The sequence below is a fragment of the Cebidichthys violaceus genome, unplaced genomic scaffold, assembly GCF_023349555.1.
Source record: "Cebidichthys violaceus isolate CVI_PGR_0920_01 unplaced genomic scaffold, fCebVio1.0.p SCAF_24, whole genome shotgun sequence".
NCBI lineage: Eukaryota > Metazoa > Chordata > Actinopteri > Perciformes > Stichaeidae > Cebidichthys > Cebidichthys violaceus.
The window spans coordinates 1,094,928-1,112,570 of record NW_027176417.1 but is presented as its reverse complement, the minus strand read 5'-3'; the positions used below and the strand labels follow the sequence as shown (position 1 = coordinate 1,112,570).

The following is a 17,643-nucleotide window of genomic DNA, read 5'->3' as shown; positions in this document are numbered from 1 at the left end:
ATCCCCTTTTCATTCCAAATTAAACACTTTAAAATTCCTTTCTCATCCTTTTTAGATCAGCTCACGCGCGTGGAAACGAGTATCTCGCCGTCTCTGACCAACGGCTGTGTTTACGAAGCCGCTGATGAAAGTGAGAATCCTTCGCCGTTGTTCCTCGTTAGAGAATAAAGGTCATTTCTCACGTTTCTTTTGAATCAAGCGCGCTTTTGAAAATGATCATTCGTATCAATTACTCACTCTGTGTTATCTTCAACTCTTGAAGAAAACACTTTTTGAAGTATTTCTTTCAGTAAGCTCCACAGACTACACTGATGTTCTCACCTTCACTTCAAGACAATGTGTGTGTGTAGGTGTGTGTGTGTGTGTGTGTGTGTGTGTGTGTGTGTGTGTGTGTGTGCCAACATCTGGTCAGGCGCTAACTTCAGAGAGACCGGCCGTCTGGTCCCGTCACCGCGGTGTCACCACGGCGCCCGTCTCCGCCCGTGGCTCCTCTGCGTCGGTTGGCCTCTCTGGCAGCTGATTGGCTCTGTCTGTCACCCCCGGTAACAGTCACTGTCTGACTTCCAGCATGGCTGCCACCGGCTTTATTGAGACTGATGGGAGGCCCACCCTGTGCTGCCTCTGATCACACATGCTGTGTGTGTGTGTGTGTGTGTGTGTGTGTGTGTTTTCTCTCTTCATTACAGCTTTACCAAAGAGTAACACATAAACACACACAGGTCCAAGACACATTTCCTCAGCTGGATTTGTGATTCAAGAACGGAGAACCCAAATTTAAACCACAGTGAAATAATAAAGCGCATTAAAGGGAGCGACTGTGTGTCTAATCACAGACTGGGGAATAATTGCTCTGTGGGTGCAGACGGGCGCGGATTTGCAAAACTGGACTCCTGCTGGGCTCTGCATGGAGCCTTTGGAAAGAGTCGGTGGTAGAAGTGTAGCGCGTCTGCGTGTCTGTACCTGGAGCAGCCTCCAGCGCGTGTTGAGGTCGTCGATGCGGTCCAGGTTGCCAGGCGACAGCTGGATGTCGGGCGGACCGAAAGTGGACGCCAACTGGTTCATGTGGATCACGTCGTCCTCAATCGGAGCGATCTCTTCCTGGAACTCCTAGAACACACACACACACACACACACACACACACACACACACACACACACACACACTGGAAATGAATTCTCAGGCCGTTTGTATTGCTCTGCATTGTTTGCAGTGATGAGAGGACAGATGGGAAACACAGACTGGTTGTTAGTAGCCCCCCCCCCCTTCAGTCGTTTCTCACCTTAACTCCTCTAACAGGGAGAAACAGATGCATCCGTCATGTAAACTCCACTTCTCCTGCATGTTTGCTGATGTATGGAAAACACTGACAGGCTTAAGTAGGATGAATGAAGTGTAACTATACTGGTTGATAGATGCAAGGTGGGCTTACTCTTCTAATGTACACCTGCGACTGTTACATATGTTTTGAAATATGCCGTGGGAGCATTTAAACGCCAATGAATCATTATCAAATCATTTTCAATCTGACCTTGACTCTGTCGATGTGCTCCGGCAGGGAGTCGATCAGCAGGGAGTCCCCAACGGGTTCCCACGCCTCCTTCACCATCTCGGCCTGCCGCAGCTGTCCGTCCAGCAGGTCCTCCGCCTCCTGGAGCTCCATCAGCCGATCCAGAGCCAGCTCCAGCCTCCTCTGCCAGTCGGCCGAATCGCCGTTGAGCCGGTCCCACTTGGCCATCACGTCCTCGGCTTCTTTGCGCAGGACTCGCCCGACATTCTGAGCGCGCTCCTCGGGGCCGATATCTGAGGGTTGCGGAAAGAAGAGGCAGCGGATTAAACATCTGGGGACAATGAAAGCAGCAATCCGTATCTTCAAAGGCCTTTTACAAACCGCGCAGAGCTCAAACTCTGTTTAAGATGTGGCCGACCAAAAGCACAGGCATTAGCTGTGACAATGAAGCATTAGCAGCGATGTATATGTCAAACCACTCAGGCCGTTTGTGAAGACGCAGGTTCGGATGAATTTAAAGCAAGCAAAATGTCAAATTCTCAAAAGCACTGTGTCAATGCAGCTTTCTAGGCATCCGCAACCGCCGCCGGTTTTAAGGTCAAACGACTTCCTATGAGGAAGTAAGTGCTCGTTAGCAGCTGGAGTTCACCCTTTCTTTTCTGTGGGTTTATTTGGGCCACAGTTAAAGTTCAGCTGCTTTCTACGAGCCTGGTAGCCGGGCTGCAGCCATGGTGAACAAAGTGCTGCAGGAAATCTGTGTGTGTGCGCAGGTGCAAGGTGTGTGTTCAAATGTAAATGATCAAATGTAAATAACGCCACAGAAGAGCTTGTATTGCTTAAAGCGCTTACGTTCTTAATCTATCCTATCGATGTATCTTTAAATGGACAGTTCATCCCAAAGTCTAAAAAATATACATTGTTCCCTTTCCTTGTAGTGCCATCTATCAATCTAGATTGTTTTGGTGTGATTTCCCAGCATCCTCTATGCAGACTTGTCCGCAATCAATTCTTTTTTTTGGAATCATGCGTCTGTGTTACCCCTCTGCTCGGGTGATGGTGTCTCCCGGGGCAACTCCGACAGAAAGACTCCCACATCGTCCAGAGCCTTGGTCACAACCGGCTCTTTAGCTCTCAAGTCCCTCCTGAAGCCCTGTGCAAACACACACACACACACACACACACACACACACACACACACACACACACACACACACACATAGGGTTTATTATGTAGATAGCATTGTGGTCATTTGAGCTTAAGACCTCTGCTTCAAGGATGCATAGAACAGCCTCAGGAGTCGACGTAAACCTCTGCGTGTATTCTGTGCACAAACACGGTTGGATTCAAGCGTCCCTTCAAACTAAAACGCGTCTGGATTTATTATGCAGCGCTTTGAATAAAAGCCTTTTCCCTAATGCATATCTGCGAGAACTCACCATTTTGCAGACTCAGTGTAGTTTTACACATAAAATGGGTTTTCCTTGAACCCTTTCGACAATACTTTCCATTTATTGTGAGCCTCGTGTTAGTCAGGGGGACATTAAAACTTTTATTATGAAAGTATCAAACAGGCTCTTTCCGTTGCTTGCTTACTGCACTGGTGCTGAGCTGAAGGTTCCTCGACGTGTTTCCTTCTATTAGGACTGTTGTAACAATTCACCTAATTACCTAAACCGAAAAAGGGAAAAGTACAAACGCTAAAATTAAGGGCAGGGGCGGATCTGAATTAGTTGGTTTATAGAATCTATATCTGCCTGAATAACCTGGTATTATTATTATTAACCTATTATTCCCTATACGAATAGACCACACCAGACACCAAAGAAACCATACACCCAGGTAAATGTAAAACAATATATTAATATAACTCAAAATTCACTCGGTATACAAAATACACAACCAAAAATAACCGTGAGGCTCCCGCCGTACTTCGGCACAATAAACTAAACATTCACAAACGATCCCCCCAAACCCCGTGTCCCATTAGTTCTGTAAGTTTCCTTAAGTAATGAAAAATAGTCCGTTGACAAAAAACAATCCCCGAGGAAAAGTCAATAACCGGCGAATGCGTGGCGAGACGCCGCGGTCCCTGTATCCACCGAACCCGCGCTACCTCACCACAGCTCGTCCCGATGTGGCCCTCGGTGCCGTTCCCGGCAGAGACTCCAGCCTGTTAATCCCTTACAGCTCTCTTCGGATCCTTGGCTGAGCAATTGCCGGCAAACCGTGCTTTCCGGAGACCAGTGAACGGAGCTCGCTTCCTCCAGTGTGCGCGCACAATCTTCCCTCGCGTCACTTCCCCCCCGACACAATTTATACAAAACACCGGTGAACACAATTACACCAATAACAATAACAGATCCTATTTATATCCTGTGTCATAAATACTGGCAACTGATAAGATTACATTACTTTAAATAGGTGAAGGAACATAACCCACAGGTTCCCCATTCACATTTGCTGTAACTAGCAGGCAGACTTCTGGCAATCATTACACTGTGAGCTAAACTCAGGAGGGATAAACACAAAAGTCCATGTGATCCTACACTGTGCTACACTCTTCTTCTCTAACTCTGAAAAAAAAACCCTCCAGAATCAGCAAAAATGTCACATTTTTCAGTATAAAATGCTGCAGAGACAAGCGGTCTAATTGTCCGTGTCCCACATAGTATGTGTGTGTCCTCCTACCCGGTGTGTGTCCAGCTGCGTCTGCACGGCGGGGACGTCCCCCCCGACGGGCGGCTCCTTTTCCAGCTGTTGACTTTTAAGCCTAAGCCAGTTCAGCAGCTCCTGCAGCGACATGTGGAGCCTCTTCCACGGGGCCATCTCTGAGTCCAGGTGGGCCCTTGAAACACAAATCACAGTATTTTTTTTTGGTCTCTTATGCTTTACATTTACTCCACGGCGGTCCAGAACAAAGGCCGAGTCCCGGGCCTCACCTCATGCTGAGGGTCTTGTTGCGCAGGTCGTTCCAGCGCTGGCTCATGTTGTCCAGACGTCTCTGGAGCAGAGCTCCGTCCTCGGAGTCCCCCAGCGAGGCCGCGATCCTCTGCCCGTTCTCATCCAGGGAGTGATACAGCTCTGTGTGGCCGTCAATCTCAGCCTGGAGGTCCTAGTGACACACACAGGAAGAGTTAGTGGAAAAGAAGCAAGAGCAGTGCATTCTGTTGGAGCACACACTTTATTTTCTTGGTAATAGCAGCCATCTTTCAGGAATTCACTGCTTGAGTGCTCAGTAATGGGATCGGGATCTGAGCGAGTGATTTACTCCCTAAAAAGCAGCAACCACTCGGATTGAGTCATAATGCGGGGCTTAATGCATTGTGGATGGAAGCCTTTGTTGCGCTGAAATGTCATGATGTGTTACTCAGCCTGGAATCAGCTGGTAACGTCGACAGCTGTAGTCCCACCTGTGTTCAATTTTCCAACAGACGATCCATTACCGGATCTCTTAAAAAGGAGCTGTATTTAACATCCTGAGCATTAGAATGTCAATGCAAACGGCCCCATCGTGGGACGAATAAAGGATTATCTTATCAATATGGCAGCAAACAACTATCATCTATGGAAAGATGTAGTGGAGTAGCGCCCTCTCCCTCCGTCGGTTGTCAATCCCAGCCCTGTGCCTTCATATGGACTTAAACTTCAATGTCTTTCACCCCAGAAATAAAGCCCCTTTCTCCCAGAGGCTTATCCGTAAGTGGGGTTTTTTTTTCCTGTTGTCGTTCAAGAACATGTTCTTTCAATTTGAGAGCATGGCTCGTTGAATTTCACCTCCGATTTTGAAATGCTCCCCCCCCCCCCAAAAAAACGGCTTGTAAACCGTATCTCACTCCCCCGTGCCGTCAGAAGTAAAGAAAGCATTCTCATAGAAACAAAGATATAAAAGATGGTAATCAGAGTAAATCAGGCGCAACGTTTCAGATGACGATTGTGGAATATACATCAAACGCCGACCAGTTCCCGGATATGGATTCTCTTTTAAATTACACCCAAGTTCAGGTATAAATATTTAAACATGACTCCACCAGGCTGGAGTTAGTGTGGAGTACCAGATGCAGATTCACTTGCATATATTTTGGAAATGCCATCAAATATTAATGTTTTAGAAAATGGTATACAACACAGATACTTGGATATGATATTATGAGCTATATGGTGCTATCTGTGTCATTAAAGGTCTTTGCACATCCTGTTTTTTGTGCGATTAATAGGTAAATAAATAGAAAAAGTGGAAGAAAAGTGTGTTATTCAGGAACAAAAATGACGAAAAAGGACAGCGGATTCAGTTGATCAAACATGGAGAGAAAAAATTTAAACTTTTCTTTTTGTTTTCTGTATAATTTTGGGCGTGTTTGTTTGTTGACATGTGCCTCCGTGGGTTTTTACATGCTTCTTCTTGTTCAGAATCAGCTCACGGTGAGATTTCTAGTTTACAAAGTTCCTGTTGCAGAAGCAAAGCGTGAATACAGCAGAATGTCTCACTGTCGGACTGCAGCTGGTATCGTACTACAGCTACTACACCTAAGAATTAGCTTGATTTTATATCTCGAACCCTTTTCGGAACAGATGACACATTCTCCTTCAAATAAAATGCCTCGATTTAGGATTACAATGCTTATTTGCAAAAGAACAGCACTCGATTTTCTTTCCCAACCTGAACACGGTAGACCTTCCTGCGCAGCATCCCCGCAACTTTACTCTGGAATCCCAAAACTAGACGTCAGGGCGGAGAAGAAGAAGAAGAAGCAGCATCATCTTCTGCTTCTTCCAGTCCTTCGAGATTAGCACTCAATGTGACTGCACAAGCACGCCCTCTGTTTAAATGCGTGTGACAAAGAGAGGGACTTGGAAATGAAGAGGAAGGGAGGGAGAGTCGAGAGCGATGGAGGGAGAGTTAGTTACCCATGAAAAGGGAGACAGAGTTGGAGGGTGTGAGTCAGTGTTTGAACGGCAGAGAGGGTGAGAAAGAGGGAGGAGGAGGAGAGAGGCAGGGAGAACTTGAAAGGGTGCATAAACTATATGTGCGCTCATTTTCCAATTAAACGTTATCTGCATTCAGTGTTATAGCCCGTGTGTGTGTGTGTGTGTGTGTGTGTGCGCGCTCCCTGGATGCTACGCTGCGTTGCTGCCCGCCATTATAATTGGACACAGAAGACTATCTCAGCTCTGCATACAGTGCTGCTGTTGTACTGACAGTGTGTGCGCGTCGAGAGGAAGTGTGTATCTGAAAATTAATTTCCAAAATGCTGCATGTGTGCAGCATTTTGTGTTTCCTCTACAGTATGCATGTGTGTGTGTGTGTGTGTGTGTGTGTGTGTGAGTGCACACGCCGTTCCGCCAGAAAGTGTGTGTGGGTGCAGGGTGACGGCGGAGGGTCAAAATATGTTCTCTCTCAGAACAGAGCCTTCCCTTTAACACCCACAATGCAGTGGGGGGGGATTTTTACATTTGTCTGCCAGGCACCGACCGGCCAATGAGATCTCTCTATACTGCTATGTCAGCATTCCTGTCATGCCAGCCGGGACAGTCAAGGAAGACGATCTCAAACCCTCGGTCGCAAACTGAAAATGTACTGAATGTCTGAGAGAGCCCACCCGACAAAACATGGCGCTGATTAAAGTTGGAACTTGAAACTAGAGATTGAGACCATAAACTCATGTTTACAATGTTTACTGAGGGAATAAATCAAGAGAGAAGTAGAGTCATCTTCTCATAGACTTCTATACAACCAGAGGAGTCGCCCCCTGATGGACACTAGAGAGAATGCAGCTTTATTGCATCCTAAGTTTCTGTAAACCACAGATATCCTTTTCTTTGGAGGAATATATGAAATGCACAACAGTGTGTCCTACCCTCCACTGTGCCAGCAGGTTCCTCCCTGCCTCCGGCTGCTCCTGCATCCTCTCTTTGTTGGTGGCGTCTATTAAAACGTTGCAGGTGGTCTCAGCCTCCGTCAGCCAGTTGAGGAACTTCTCCAGGTCGAGGTACGACTGCTGCAGCAACTTCAGAGCCGCATCCAGAGCCGCCTCTCTGTCCGAAACACTGGAGACACACACATGACGAGATACACGCTACCAAGGTGAACGATGTCAATGCTGCTACATTTTAAAAAACTTTATTGAACTAGGTAAGTGCTAAGTTGGTTAGCCAATTTAAGCCAGTGGCTTAAAGAGGTTACAGACAAACAATACAAAATTACAGCCTCAGTTATGTTGCTTGGAGTTATAAACCTGAAGCGTTATCTACATATCTATCTATCTTCAGTGTTCTTACCGCCTGTTGATGTGTGTCCAGGTGGCCACCATGTTGTCGTTGACCTGGGTTACCTTGTGCGTGTCGTCATTGGCGTACAGTGTCAGCAGTTTGTCGGCCAGCGCGTTGGTTTCGTCCACCTGACCCTGCCACTGCTGCAGCTCTTTAGCGAAGAGCTGAGGCGGAAAGGACAACGGGAAGAACTGTAAAATGCGATGATCTCACATGCAAGGTGGAAACACCATGTGTGCATCTAAATTATGAGTCACAACTATGCTAATTTAGACACACACAAAAAAAAAGAAATCTGAGAGTGTTAAACACTTTGCCCGACCTTCAGCTCGGCGTTTTGTTTCTTCAAGGCTTCCACCGTGTACGTGACTTCCTGCCAGGACTCCATCCTCTCACTGGCCCGCTTGATGAGGTGATCCACCCCCTTCTTGGCATCCAGCCAATCGGCGGAGTCCTGCAGCATGTTGCGGAGCTGCTTCGTCCTGTCGTTGAGTTTCGTCTGGGAGTCTTCCCAGTGAGTCTGAAGCCTGTCAACTGCAATGACAGAAGGAATGAAAATGGCAAATACATATATATATATATATATATATATATATATATATATATATATATATATATATATATATGTAAATAACAATATAGCACACAAGCTTGAATTAACAAGGTTAATCATAGCTTATAGCTACCGAGATAGCTAGCTTAACGCGGGAAGGCGGCAGTGGTTACCACCTCAGTTTTAGCTAGCATTGGAAAGCTAACGGCTCGATCTGATAATGCATGTGTGTGTGTGTGTGTGTGTGTGTGTGTGTGTGTGACATACTGCGTTCAGTGATAGCGTTGCGGGTCTCCTGGTTGCTGGTCTTGTTCTTCAGGTTCTGTGCTGCTGTGACCTGGCGCTCCAGCAGGGGGCGCCGCTGGTCCAGCTCCTGCAGAGACACCTGAAAACAAACAGAATCAATCTCTGTAATTTACTGATTCATTCCCTCATTGATTAGTGCACTTTAGCAGATCAAATGAGTCGTTGCTTTGTACACGGATCGCTTCAGTGATCTCTGAGGTTCTGACCTTAAGCCCGCTGATGTTGTCGTCGATGTCCTCCAGGTCAGCCACCACCACGCGCTTGTTCTGCACCATGTTATCCAGCATGGTCAGCCAATCAGTGAGCTCCGCCCAGGATTTGTTGAACTGAGCCAGGGCCGCAGATTCAGGCAGGGAACTCCCTACCAGACTTTCATCTGGGACACACAAACACACGCAACGTTTAAAACCACTTATTCATGTCCAGTTATAGCAGGAGGCAACCTCCGGTCCTGCCGGGTGAAGCCAACACAGAAGTCTCTCTAAAGCTGCATTCTCTCTGGTGTCCACCAGGGGGCGGTAATTGTGATCAACTCTTCCAAGGCTCGTTTTGATTGTTGGGAGGATAATATATACATATATATGTATATATGTATGTAAAAAATACATAAATATATATATATATATATATATATATATCAAAATTAAGTCTTACTGGCTTTTTTTGCCACTAGCAGGACAGCCATCCTCTCCTTATGCTGCCGCATCAGCTCCAGGATCACAGTCCAGTCCTCCCTCAGCTTGGTGTACTTCATCTGTCACCACACACACACACACAAAGGTACAGATGATTGAGTTGCACTGATGCAATTAAATGCTTTTATTTTGATATGGAAACTTCCGGTGGGTAATATTCCTCACCTTGTCCGGTTGGCTGTGAGGACTGTCCTTGTACAGCTGGTCGGCTCGCTTCAAAACTAACTCCACTTCCGGCTGCTTTGCTTGCACTTCCTCAATGAGCTGGAGAAATGAACGGAGAAAGGTTTATTTAAAAGGGCCGCAATTTAGTTTCTGAAAATGGGCGTTACTGCTGTGTGTGTGTGTGTGTGTGTGTGTGTGTGTGTGTGTCCCACCCTTGCTGGCGGCTCCTCAGGGCTGTGCTCTAGCTTGTCCCTGGTGCTGGACGCCCAGGCTGAAAGGCCGTCCAGCTGACCCTGAAACTTCTCCAGCTCCCTCAGCAGACCCTCGATCTCCAGCTGACGCTCAGGCAGAGCCTTGGACGCCTAAACAAGGAGAGGCTGTGATTTATTACGGTAAACATCTTTAAATGAAGGACCTTGGAAAGGTTATCCTGGTATTCACTTGTTCTTCAGACATAAACCATTTAGATAAGACGTGGATAACCAGATTTGTTTTGATCACTTGACTCTCAGGGTTTCTGTATTGCACTGATGAGAAAAGATGAATATTCAAAAAGAACGCTGGCGTACTGTTATCCGCAGTGTTCACAGTGGTTGCCGCTAACCTGAGCCCAGCGAGCGTTGATGATCTTGATGTCTTTCTGTCTCTCAGCAGGAAGTGTTATCAGCTGGTGTCTGGAGTTCAGATCCTCCATCGCCGCCCTCTTGGCAGGAAGCTCCTCCACATGTGGCTGACACACACACACACACACACACACACACACACACACACACACACACACACACACACAGTCATACACGCTGAATTTAATAAGAAATAATTGCAGCAGCTCAATGTAGGACACAAGCTCTTTCAACCTAATTATCTTAACTAACAAAAGCAAATACACCCACACACACACACACACACCACCACACACACACACACACACACACACACACACACACACACACACACACACACACACTAACAATAACGTGTTTTCGAGGTTGGATTTCAGAATGAAACATTATAGAAAGTCATTGGAAAACATAATACCGTCTAAATTGAATCAACACACATTTACACTATGATAGCAGCTAAATTAAATTACACTGATCAACACACACCCACGCATGTACACACACACACACACACACACACACACACACACACACACACACACACACACACACACACACACACACACACACACACGACTGCTGTGTTGTGTCTCTTGATACCTGGACTTTGCCCAGAGTGTCTCTGATGTGCTGTGGCTCGGCGGGCTGCAGAGGGATGGCCAGGACGCCCTCCGCCTTGTCCAGCCAGCCCAGCATGGAGCCCATGTTCTCCTGCAGATCGGCGGTCGCCGTGCGCGCCTCGGCAGACCTGCAGGAGTCGAGAGCGGCAGCAGCAGCAGCAGGAGAAGAAAAAAGGGAGGGTGAGATCCAGGCCAATGTGAGCTATAGGTGGCTGTCATGGGAGAGTACCAATGTGCCAACACAGAATATTCCATTAAAATGTACTTTCAGGGACATTTGAAAGTGAAGCAAACATTGGTTATTCATGAACAGCAACATGACAGAGAGACACACACACACACACACACACACACACACACACACACACACACACACACACCTCCTCTTGCGCTCGTTGAGCTGCTGGCAGACGTTAGTCCAGCGAGCGCTGAGTAATTTAAGTTGCGTTCGGAGGCGCGAGGCGTCGTCCGGCGTGCTCAACTGGCTGATGTCCTCTCCTGCTGAGTTTACTCTGGACAACACCACTTCCTGGAGAGGTATGGCCTCCGTCAGGTCCTGCACACACACACACACACACACGCACACACGCACACACACACACACAAAGTGGATGATTAGACATATTGTTTTTGAATTTTTCCTTTTGTCTCCACAAAGGGAATATGACGCCCCCGTAAATGCATCAACACCGATTCATTCAATGAGTGTGTGCTTGTACAATGGGGGGGGGGTCAGGATTAGGTGCGGTTCAGGCAGCAGCTTGTGTTTTGAGGAACCAGATGGTCTTCTGTCACACGCACACACACACAGGTTGGCACTTGATTGTCACTTGAGCACTGCTTCCTCGTCTGTGCAAGTGGACACTGAGCTGATCACAGCAGCCCAAAGGGAAGTAGGCATGTGTGATGATGCAAACACACACACACACACACACACACACACACACACACGCATATAGCGATACTTCATATGCGCCTGAGTGCATCAGTTTTAACCACAGCAACCGAGAATTAAAGTCAAGTCATCGAAGCGCCTGTGAAAGCACCGCCTCGTACACTTCTCAGAATGATCCCCTCATACATTATTCATCCGGGTCTCGGTGATGTAAAAGCCCGTTGTTCTACGCGTGTGTTAAATTGCTTTTCATAATCCTTCAATTTCAGCTTTTGGGGTTTGAAATGTCAAATTTGATGACATCATATTGTTACATAAGGCCTAAAATAGAAAGTGTTTTGTTGGTATCGAGGCTGACTGCACAGTTGGACACTCACTGCCTTTTCCTCTTGACAACTGGCATTTGGTGAAAGCATGCGTGTGTGAGAGAGTGTGTGTGTGTGTGTGTGTGTGTGTGTGTGTGTGTGTGTGTGTGTGTGTGTGCTATTGATTAGTCCTGATGTATATTTAACTGTTATTTAACCAGGAGATGATAATATGATGTTTCACAACAAATAGAGCATAAATGAATCACAGTGGCACATTTGATGTCACCTCTTGTTAGGTCATGTCATGTGCTACTTAATCATGCTGTAACAGGGAATGTGTCTTTTGGACTCCTGTGCCATTGCTCAGGGGCCCTTCAGCAGTGTCGGCGGACACTCGAGACAAAATATGACTCGGCTGGAATACATCCGGCAGCTTTCTGGGTGCGATCGGCCATGTGTGTGCAAACCGTGTCGGCGGTTAAAAGCGCGTTACCCTGAGGCGCTGTCTGTGTCCCGCCGGCTCATTCTCGGCCAGCCCCACAGCACTCTCTGCGTCATTCAGCCACTCCTCCATCGCCTTCTGATCCGAAACCAGCTTCTGCCACTTGGAGCTGCAATCCTGCCAACGCCTACAAACGCACACAGATTTCTCACTCAAACTGGTGCACCAAACGAGTCAATAATCACGCGGTCCCTCGCGTCCCCTCCTCACTTCAGCCTGTCGTGGTAGAGCTTGTTCAGCTTGTCCCAGTTGGTGTTGAGGTGGGCGGCGGTCTCCTGGATCCTCTGGCCCTCCAGAGGCCGAGCCCCAGACACCATCTCCTCCCTGCGGGCCAACGCTCCCTCCACTGGGCCTCGCAGCTCGTCAATGTTCCCCTTCACCTCCTGTGTGGTGGGTGGATTGCGTTACCTCAGGACAGAGCTAAAGGCTCCCCCCCCCCCCCGTTTCCAGTCTTTATGCTAAGCTACGCTAGCTGGCTGTAACTTCATATGGAACATCCAGATATTAGACTGGTATACATCTTGGGCGTATACCACGTGTACACTGTGTATATTTGCCATTTCATGTTTACCTACGGCTGGATTGCTCATGTTATCAGCTGAGGAATATTCTCTGTGGCTCTCAGGCACAAACATTAAAGTGGGGCTGACCTTCAGGCAGTGCTCTTGCTGAGGCAGGTTATAATACGCTGCAGGCCAGTATTCAGGAGAGTTCAGCTTGAAGTCCGTCTCTGACACCGAGCGCAGCAATGCCTGCAGCTCTGTTATGTAGTCCTGGACAGACACACACACACACACACACACACACACACACACACACACACACACACACACACACACACACACACACACAGGAAGGCGTAGGGAGGTAGATCAGAAGAAGAAAACATTATTATTTCACATAAAGAACGTTTGATATCAATGCTTGTTCACAACATATCTAAGCTAGCTTTAGGGGAAACTAATCTGATTTTCAACTGGTTGAGAAAGCGATCTGGGACTTCAATTATTAAATGAGTTCACCATTGAAATTCCATGCAATTTAAAAAACATAAATATATATTAAAAAATCTATATCTACGGGAGCCCTGAGAGGCAATTGAGAGTGAGGATCCATTTTCAAAGTCAGATTTTGTTTGGTAATTTTTTTTCCATGGTACTTCTTTTGATGTTTTTTTCTTCTGTACTTCAGCTTCTTGTGGTTTGAATGAGTATTAAGTTAAACAACTTAATTTAAATTAATTAATTAATGTAATTATCTTGGCAAAACCTTTTTTCCCCCACCTGTGTCACAGGTGGGGGAACAGACAGACAGGAACAGACGGATTATCCCTGGAAAACCTATTTCTGTAACCAGTTCTTTAGTCGTGAACACATGAGAGAAAACAAATCAGATCAGACTGAGAATATGGATCACCAGAACGGTTTTCCTCACTTTCCTCTCAGGGCTTCCGTACAAATCAGATCCATAGAAGACATACATTTAATATGAACTGAAGTATAATTTATACCTGTACACATTACTTGTTGTAGATACATTTTTAGATGATGAACTAGAAGCTTTGACAAATGAAGCCCTCAGATTGTTTCATGGAAGATTCCTACTCAAACCCGTCATTAATCTGCACTGTGTCTCATGCTAGAGCACGCAACCGCTTAGCTTAGCTTACCACAACTTTGTTTTTTGTTTGGATTTAACAAATGGCCTACATGTTATTTTGAGGTTTTGTCTGCCATGATGTCATTTTTTGAACTATGGGACAAAGCTTCACTATGTTGGCCTTTTCCCCTGCTTCCTGTCTTCATGCTAAATTGAGCTCAGGGGCTGCGGCTTCATATTCAGTGGTGCTGATCTTCACAAAATAGAAATTGAACATGCAAACTATTCTATGAACTATTACTACAAATCCAAACTGGGCTAAGGTCATGTTATGATCACAAGCTCCAGAGCTAAACTGCTGCTCGTTAACTGGTTAAAGGATGGCTTCACATATGTAGGAATGTCCTGAAACATCATTCATCTGGCTCGTTACTTATTCCTTTGCAAATGAATATTATTATATATATGTGAACTCATCCTTTAAGGTCTTAGGGAAATATTGTGGCCATGACTGAATTTTAAAAAAAAGTATTCTAGTTGCACATGAGTGTTAAAAAAACATATTTGATTTCTATGTTTGCAACTAATCCATTTAACCCAGTGTGACAGACTCCTACGTTATCCGTCATCTAATGAATCACATTTATAGTAAAGGCCCAAACCTGCTCTCAGTGCGCACACACACACACACACACACACACACACACACACGGACCCACCTGTTCACACACTGCATGTTTAATTTGGAGCCTTTTTAGACGCGTGTTTGTGATTATTGAGACATGAGAGCAGATCGAGCTGATGAGAGGAAGAGCTTTAAAGCAACATGTGGTCTGTCTTTGAATTGCTCTTCAAGACACAAAGAATTTGAATTGGTGAATTCAGTTTCTGCACACCAGCATGTTTAAGCTCTAAATGGCTCTCACTCTCATGATCTAGTGAACTCTTCTCCGTCTGCTACATCACTTGGACTGAATACACATCTTTACTGTATTTGTTTTCATAAAAAAATCATTGTACTAAGTGCTGCTGCTCAGCCCTATTTCGGGTGCTGGAGAGTATGGGGGTGTAAGTGCACCCATTACTGCTCAAGAGTTCTTAATCACTGTGCCGAAGTGGCTAAACAGTTAAGAGTGGAGCAGCTCAGAGGCCCTACTGTACAACACTGAAGCACAGCAGCACTGAGACAGACTGAGCTCAGTCCGTGGTCTCTTGGTACATTAATGAAATGTGTGCTTCTGATTCCTCTCAGTGCGCCTGAAGAAATCTAAAAATCGGACAGTTCAGATGTGCATTTGTCCAAGGTGACACCATGTGGTGGAAGTGTTTGAGTCACGTGATTGGTTGACAGGATACGTACATCTTCAGTGGTCGGCAGATCAGGGAACTGTGAGGGTGTAATGTGATTGGTTGGCAGGCCGAGTGGTGTGGTGTGGTGTGGTGTGTGTGTGTGTGTGTGTGTGTGTGTGTGTGTGTGTGTGTGTGTGTGTGTGTGTGTGTGTGTGTGTGTGGGTGCGGGGGAGCATGCGGTGACACAGAGCCAGACAGAGCAACCAATGAGATTTGGACATGTGACCGTGCTTCACATGACCACATTAAGACATGTAAATGAGAAGATGCAAAAAAAAAAAAAAAAAAAAGGTAACTCAAATTGTATTTTGAAAGGGAACACTCTAGTTCTGATTTAGATTTAAAGTGACTTCTTTGAAGTGACATTACTGAATATTACTCAAATGAGCTTCATATTATCTTGAAGGTTAAGTCTGGAGATATTGGTCTTTTCATGGGATTTGTTGACAATCAGAAAACTATAGAATAACACCAAATAAGCCATATATAAGACATTTATTGATACAGATGAATATAGAGAAATGTCTTCATTAACTGACTTTATCTCAGTGTACTTCCCTACATTGCGTGATATACACTTAATTTCCTGCCGAGTTACACGAGTAGATCTGAGGTGTTTTCCCCAAAATGGGTCGACAGGTGTTGGTATTATCATTAGCCTGTACTCAGCTCAGAGATGAAATTGTAAAATACATCAAAATACAACTTGTTAGTTGAAGCATAAACCTTTACACATTGTGGGGGCTACGAATAAATGGCACAAAATTGCGAAACCGAAGAATATGATATGTCTATATAAGGCTTTTATTGTGAAAGGTAAGAACAGTAGGAGTGGTTCTGGTATGCGCTGCCTTTGTCAAGGTGGAAGGACTAATAAAGTTTGCCATCTAGGTTTGGACTAGGGAGCTTTAGAGATGATATAAATGTAGGCGGGACTAGACATGATTGGTCGATGCCTTTATTCACGGTGGGAAAGCTCAGAAAAACAATGGCGTCGCTTTTTCGTTAAAGTACTCGTGACAAAAAAAAAAGTTAGAAAAAATATCTTGACAAACTAAAGTTATTTGTTATTCTAGAAGTAATTGTAAACTGGGCCGTTAATATTAAGCTTGCTTCACACATTTTGAAGGGGATTCATTTCAGATAGTTGTTATTAGAAGCTCTTCAGGCTAATGTCATGCATGAAGAAGGTGGTATTAGTATAATAGCCTGGTGTGATTAGTATAGTATTCTCTGTTAGTACTGTAGATATATAGAAGTCGTGCCTACTGAAACTCACACATTGTCTCTTGAAGGGTCTGAACTTGCCCTCCACCTCAACCCAGCGCGTGTTGAGCTGGAGTTGGCGGGGCTCCACTAGATTGGCGGCTCCAGCTTCTGAGAGCTGATTGGCTAAGCCCTGCACCTCGTTAAGCTCCTCCTTCTTCTTGTCGAACTCTGTGCCAATTTCCTATTGGACAAAATCAACCAGGGGGAGGGGGGGGGGGGGGGGTCACTTGCTATTGTCTGAGCCCGTGGGGGGGATGTCGAAAAATACACATTCACAGACACACAGTGATCATACATAATAAAAATAATAAAACATTTACATTATTCACTCACTAGCAGCCACAACACATCGAGATATCATGTTTGTACGTGTCAAACATTCACTGTATGTTACTATTATACTGTATGTATCTCCACATAAAATAAGAAAGTGGTGCTATAATTAGGAGGCGCACACTGCCTTCAGACTTTATTTACATTGAGAAGGAGTACAATAACTGGCCTTTTAAATGAGTACAGAGGAGTAAGTGTGGGGGGGGGGGACTGGGGGAGTGCGAGGGCGATAAGAAGCATGGAGAGACAGGTAGATGAGCAGACAGACAGACACACAGACAGCGAGGAATCTCGGTTTTGCGGCAATGACAGGGAGAGTCTGAGGCGAGCGAGTCAGACGTCCGCTTAGCGAAATGTCATAGTGATCATCTGAAAGTGAAAGACACACATACAGAGTCAGGCGGTGGAGGGGGGGGGGGGGGGGCAGAAAAACAGGTGGAGTTCCTCCGTCAAACCTTTCCACATCAACACGCAGAGTGTAGCATTACCATCAAGGTCTTATCATGGACGTACAGGGCTCAATAATAAGGAATGGCCTAAAAACAAATAATGACTTAATCACTTGGTAGTCTCATTTAGCGGCTTGTTAGCGGCCGCCATTTTTAAAACTTTGTAATTTCTACTACTGCTAATATCTGCTGACGTGTTT

General features: G+C 45.8%; 1 protein-coding gene across 3 annotated transcripts in view; it reads right to left on the bottom strand.

The window, feature by feature from the left end:
* dmd (dystrophin) overlaps positions 1-17,643 on the bottom strand; it is a 105,753-nt gene that overhangs the window by 32,802 nt on the left and 55,308 nt on the right. For all 3 annotated transcript variants that reach the window (XM_068719285.1, XM_068719286.1, XM_068719287.1), the window contains exons 41-60: positions 16,672-16,842; positions 13,094-13,216; positions 12,654-12,826; positions 12,435-12,570; positions 11,119-11,294; positions 10,719-10,866; positions 10,100-10,225; positions 9,708-9,857; positions 9,496-9,594; positions 9,290-9,389; positions 8,842-9,011; positions 8,597-8,714; positions 8,099-8,310; positions 7,786-7,940; positions 7,365-7,554; positions 4,449-4,621; positions 4,198-4,354; positions 2,547-2,658; positions 1,530-1,801; positions 961-1,107 (exon numbers count right to left, since the gene is read on the bottom strand). In XM_068719285.1, the coding sequence (XP_068575386.1) occupies positions 961-1,107; positions 1,530-1,801; positions 2,547-2,658; positions 4,198-4,354; positions 4,449-4,621; positions 7,365-7,554; positions 7,786-7,940; positions 8,099-8,310; positions 8,597-8,714; positions 8,842-9,011; positions 9,290-9,389; positions 9,496-9,594; positions 9,708-9,857; positions 10,100-10,225; positions 10,719-10,866; positions 11,119-11,294; positions 12,435-12,570; positions 12,654-12,826; positions 13,094-13,216; positions 16,672-16,842 (3,108 nt within the window). The remainder of the gene's footprint in view (positions 1-960; positions 1,108-1,529; positions 1,802-2,546; positions 2,659-4,197; positions 4,355-4,448; positions 4,622-7,364; positions 7,555-7,785; positions 7,941-8,098; positions 8,311-8,596; positions 8,715-8,841; positions 9,012-9,289; positions 9,390-9,495; positions 9,595-9,707; positions 9,858-10,099; positions 10,226-10,718; positions 10,867-11,118; positions 11,295-12,434; positions 12,571-12,653; positions 12,827-13,093; positions 13,217-16,671; positions 16,843-17,643) is intronic.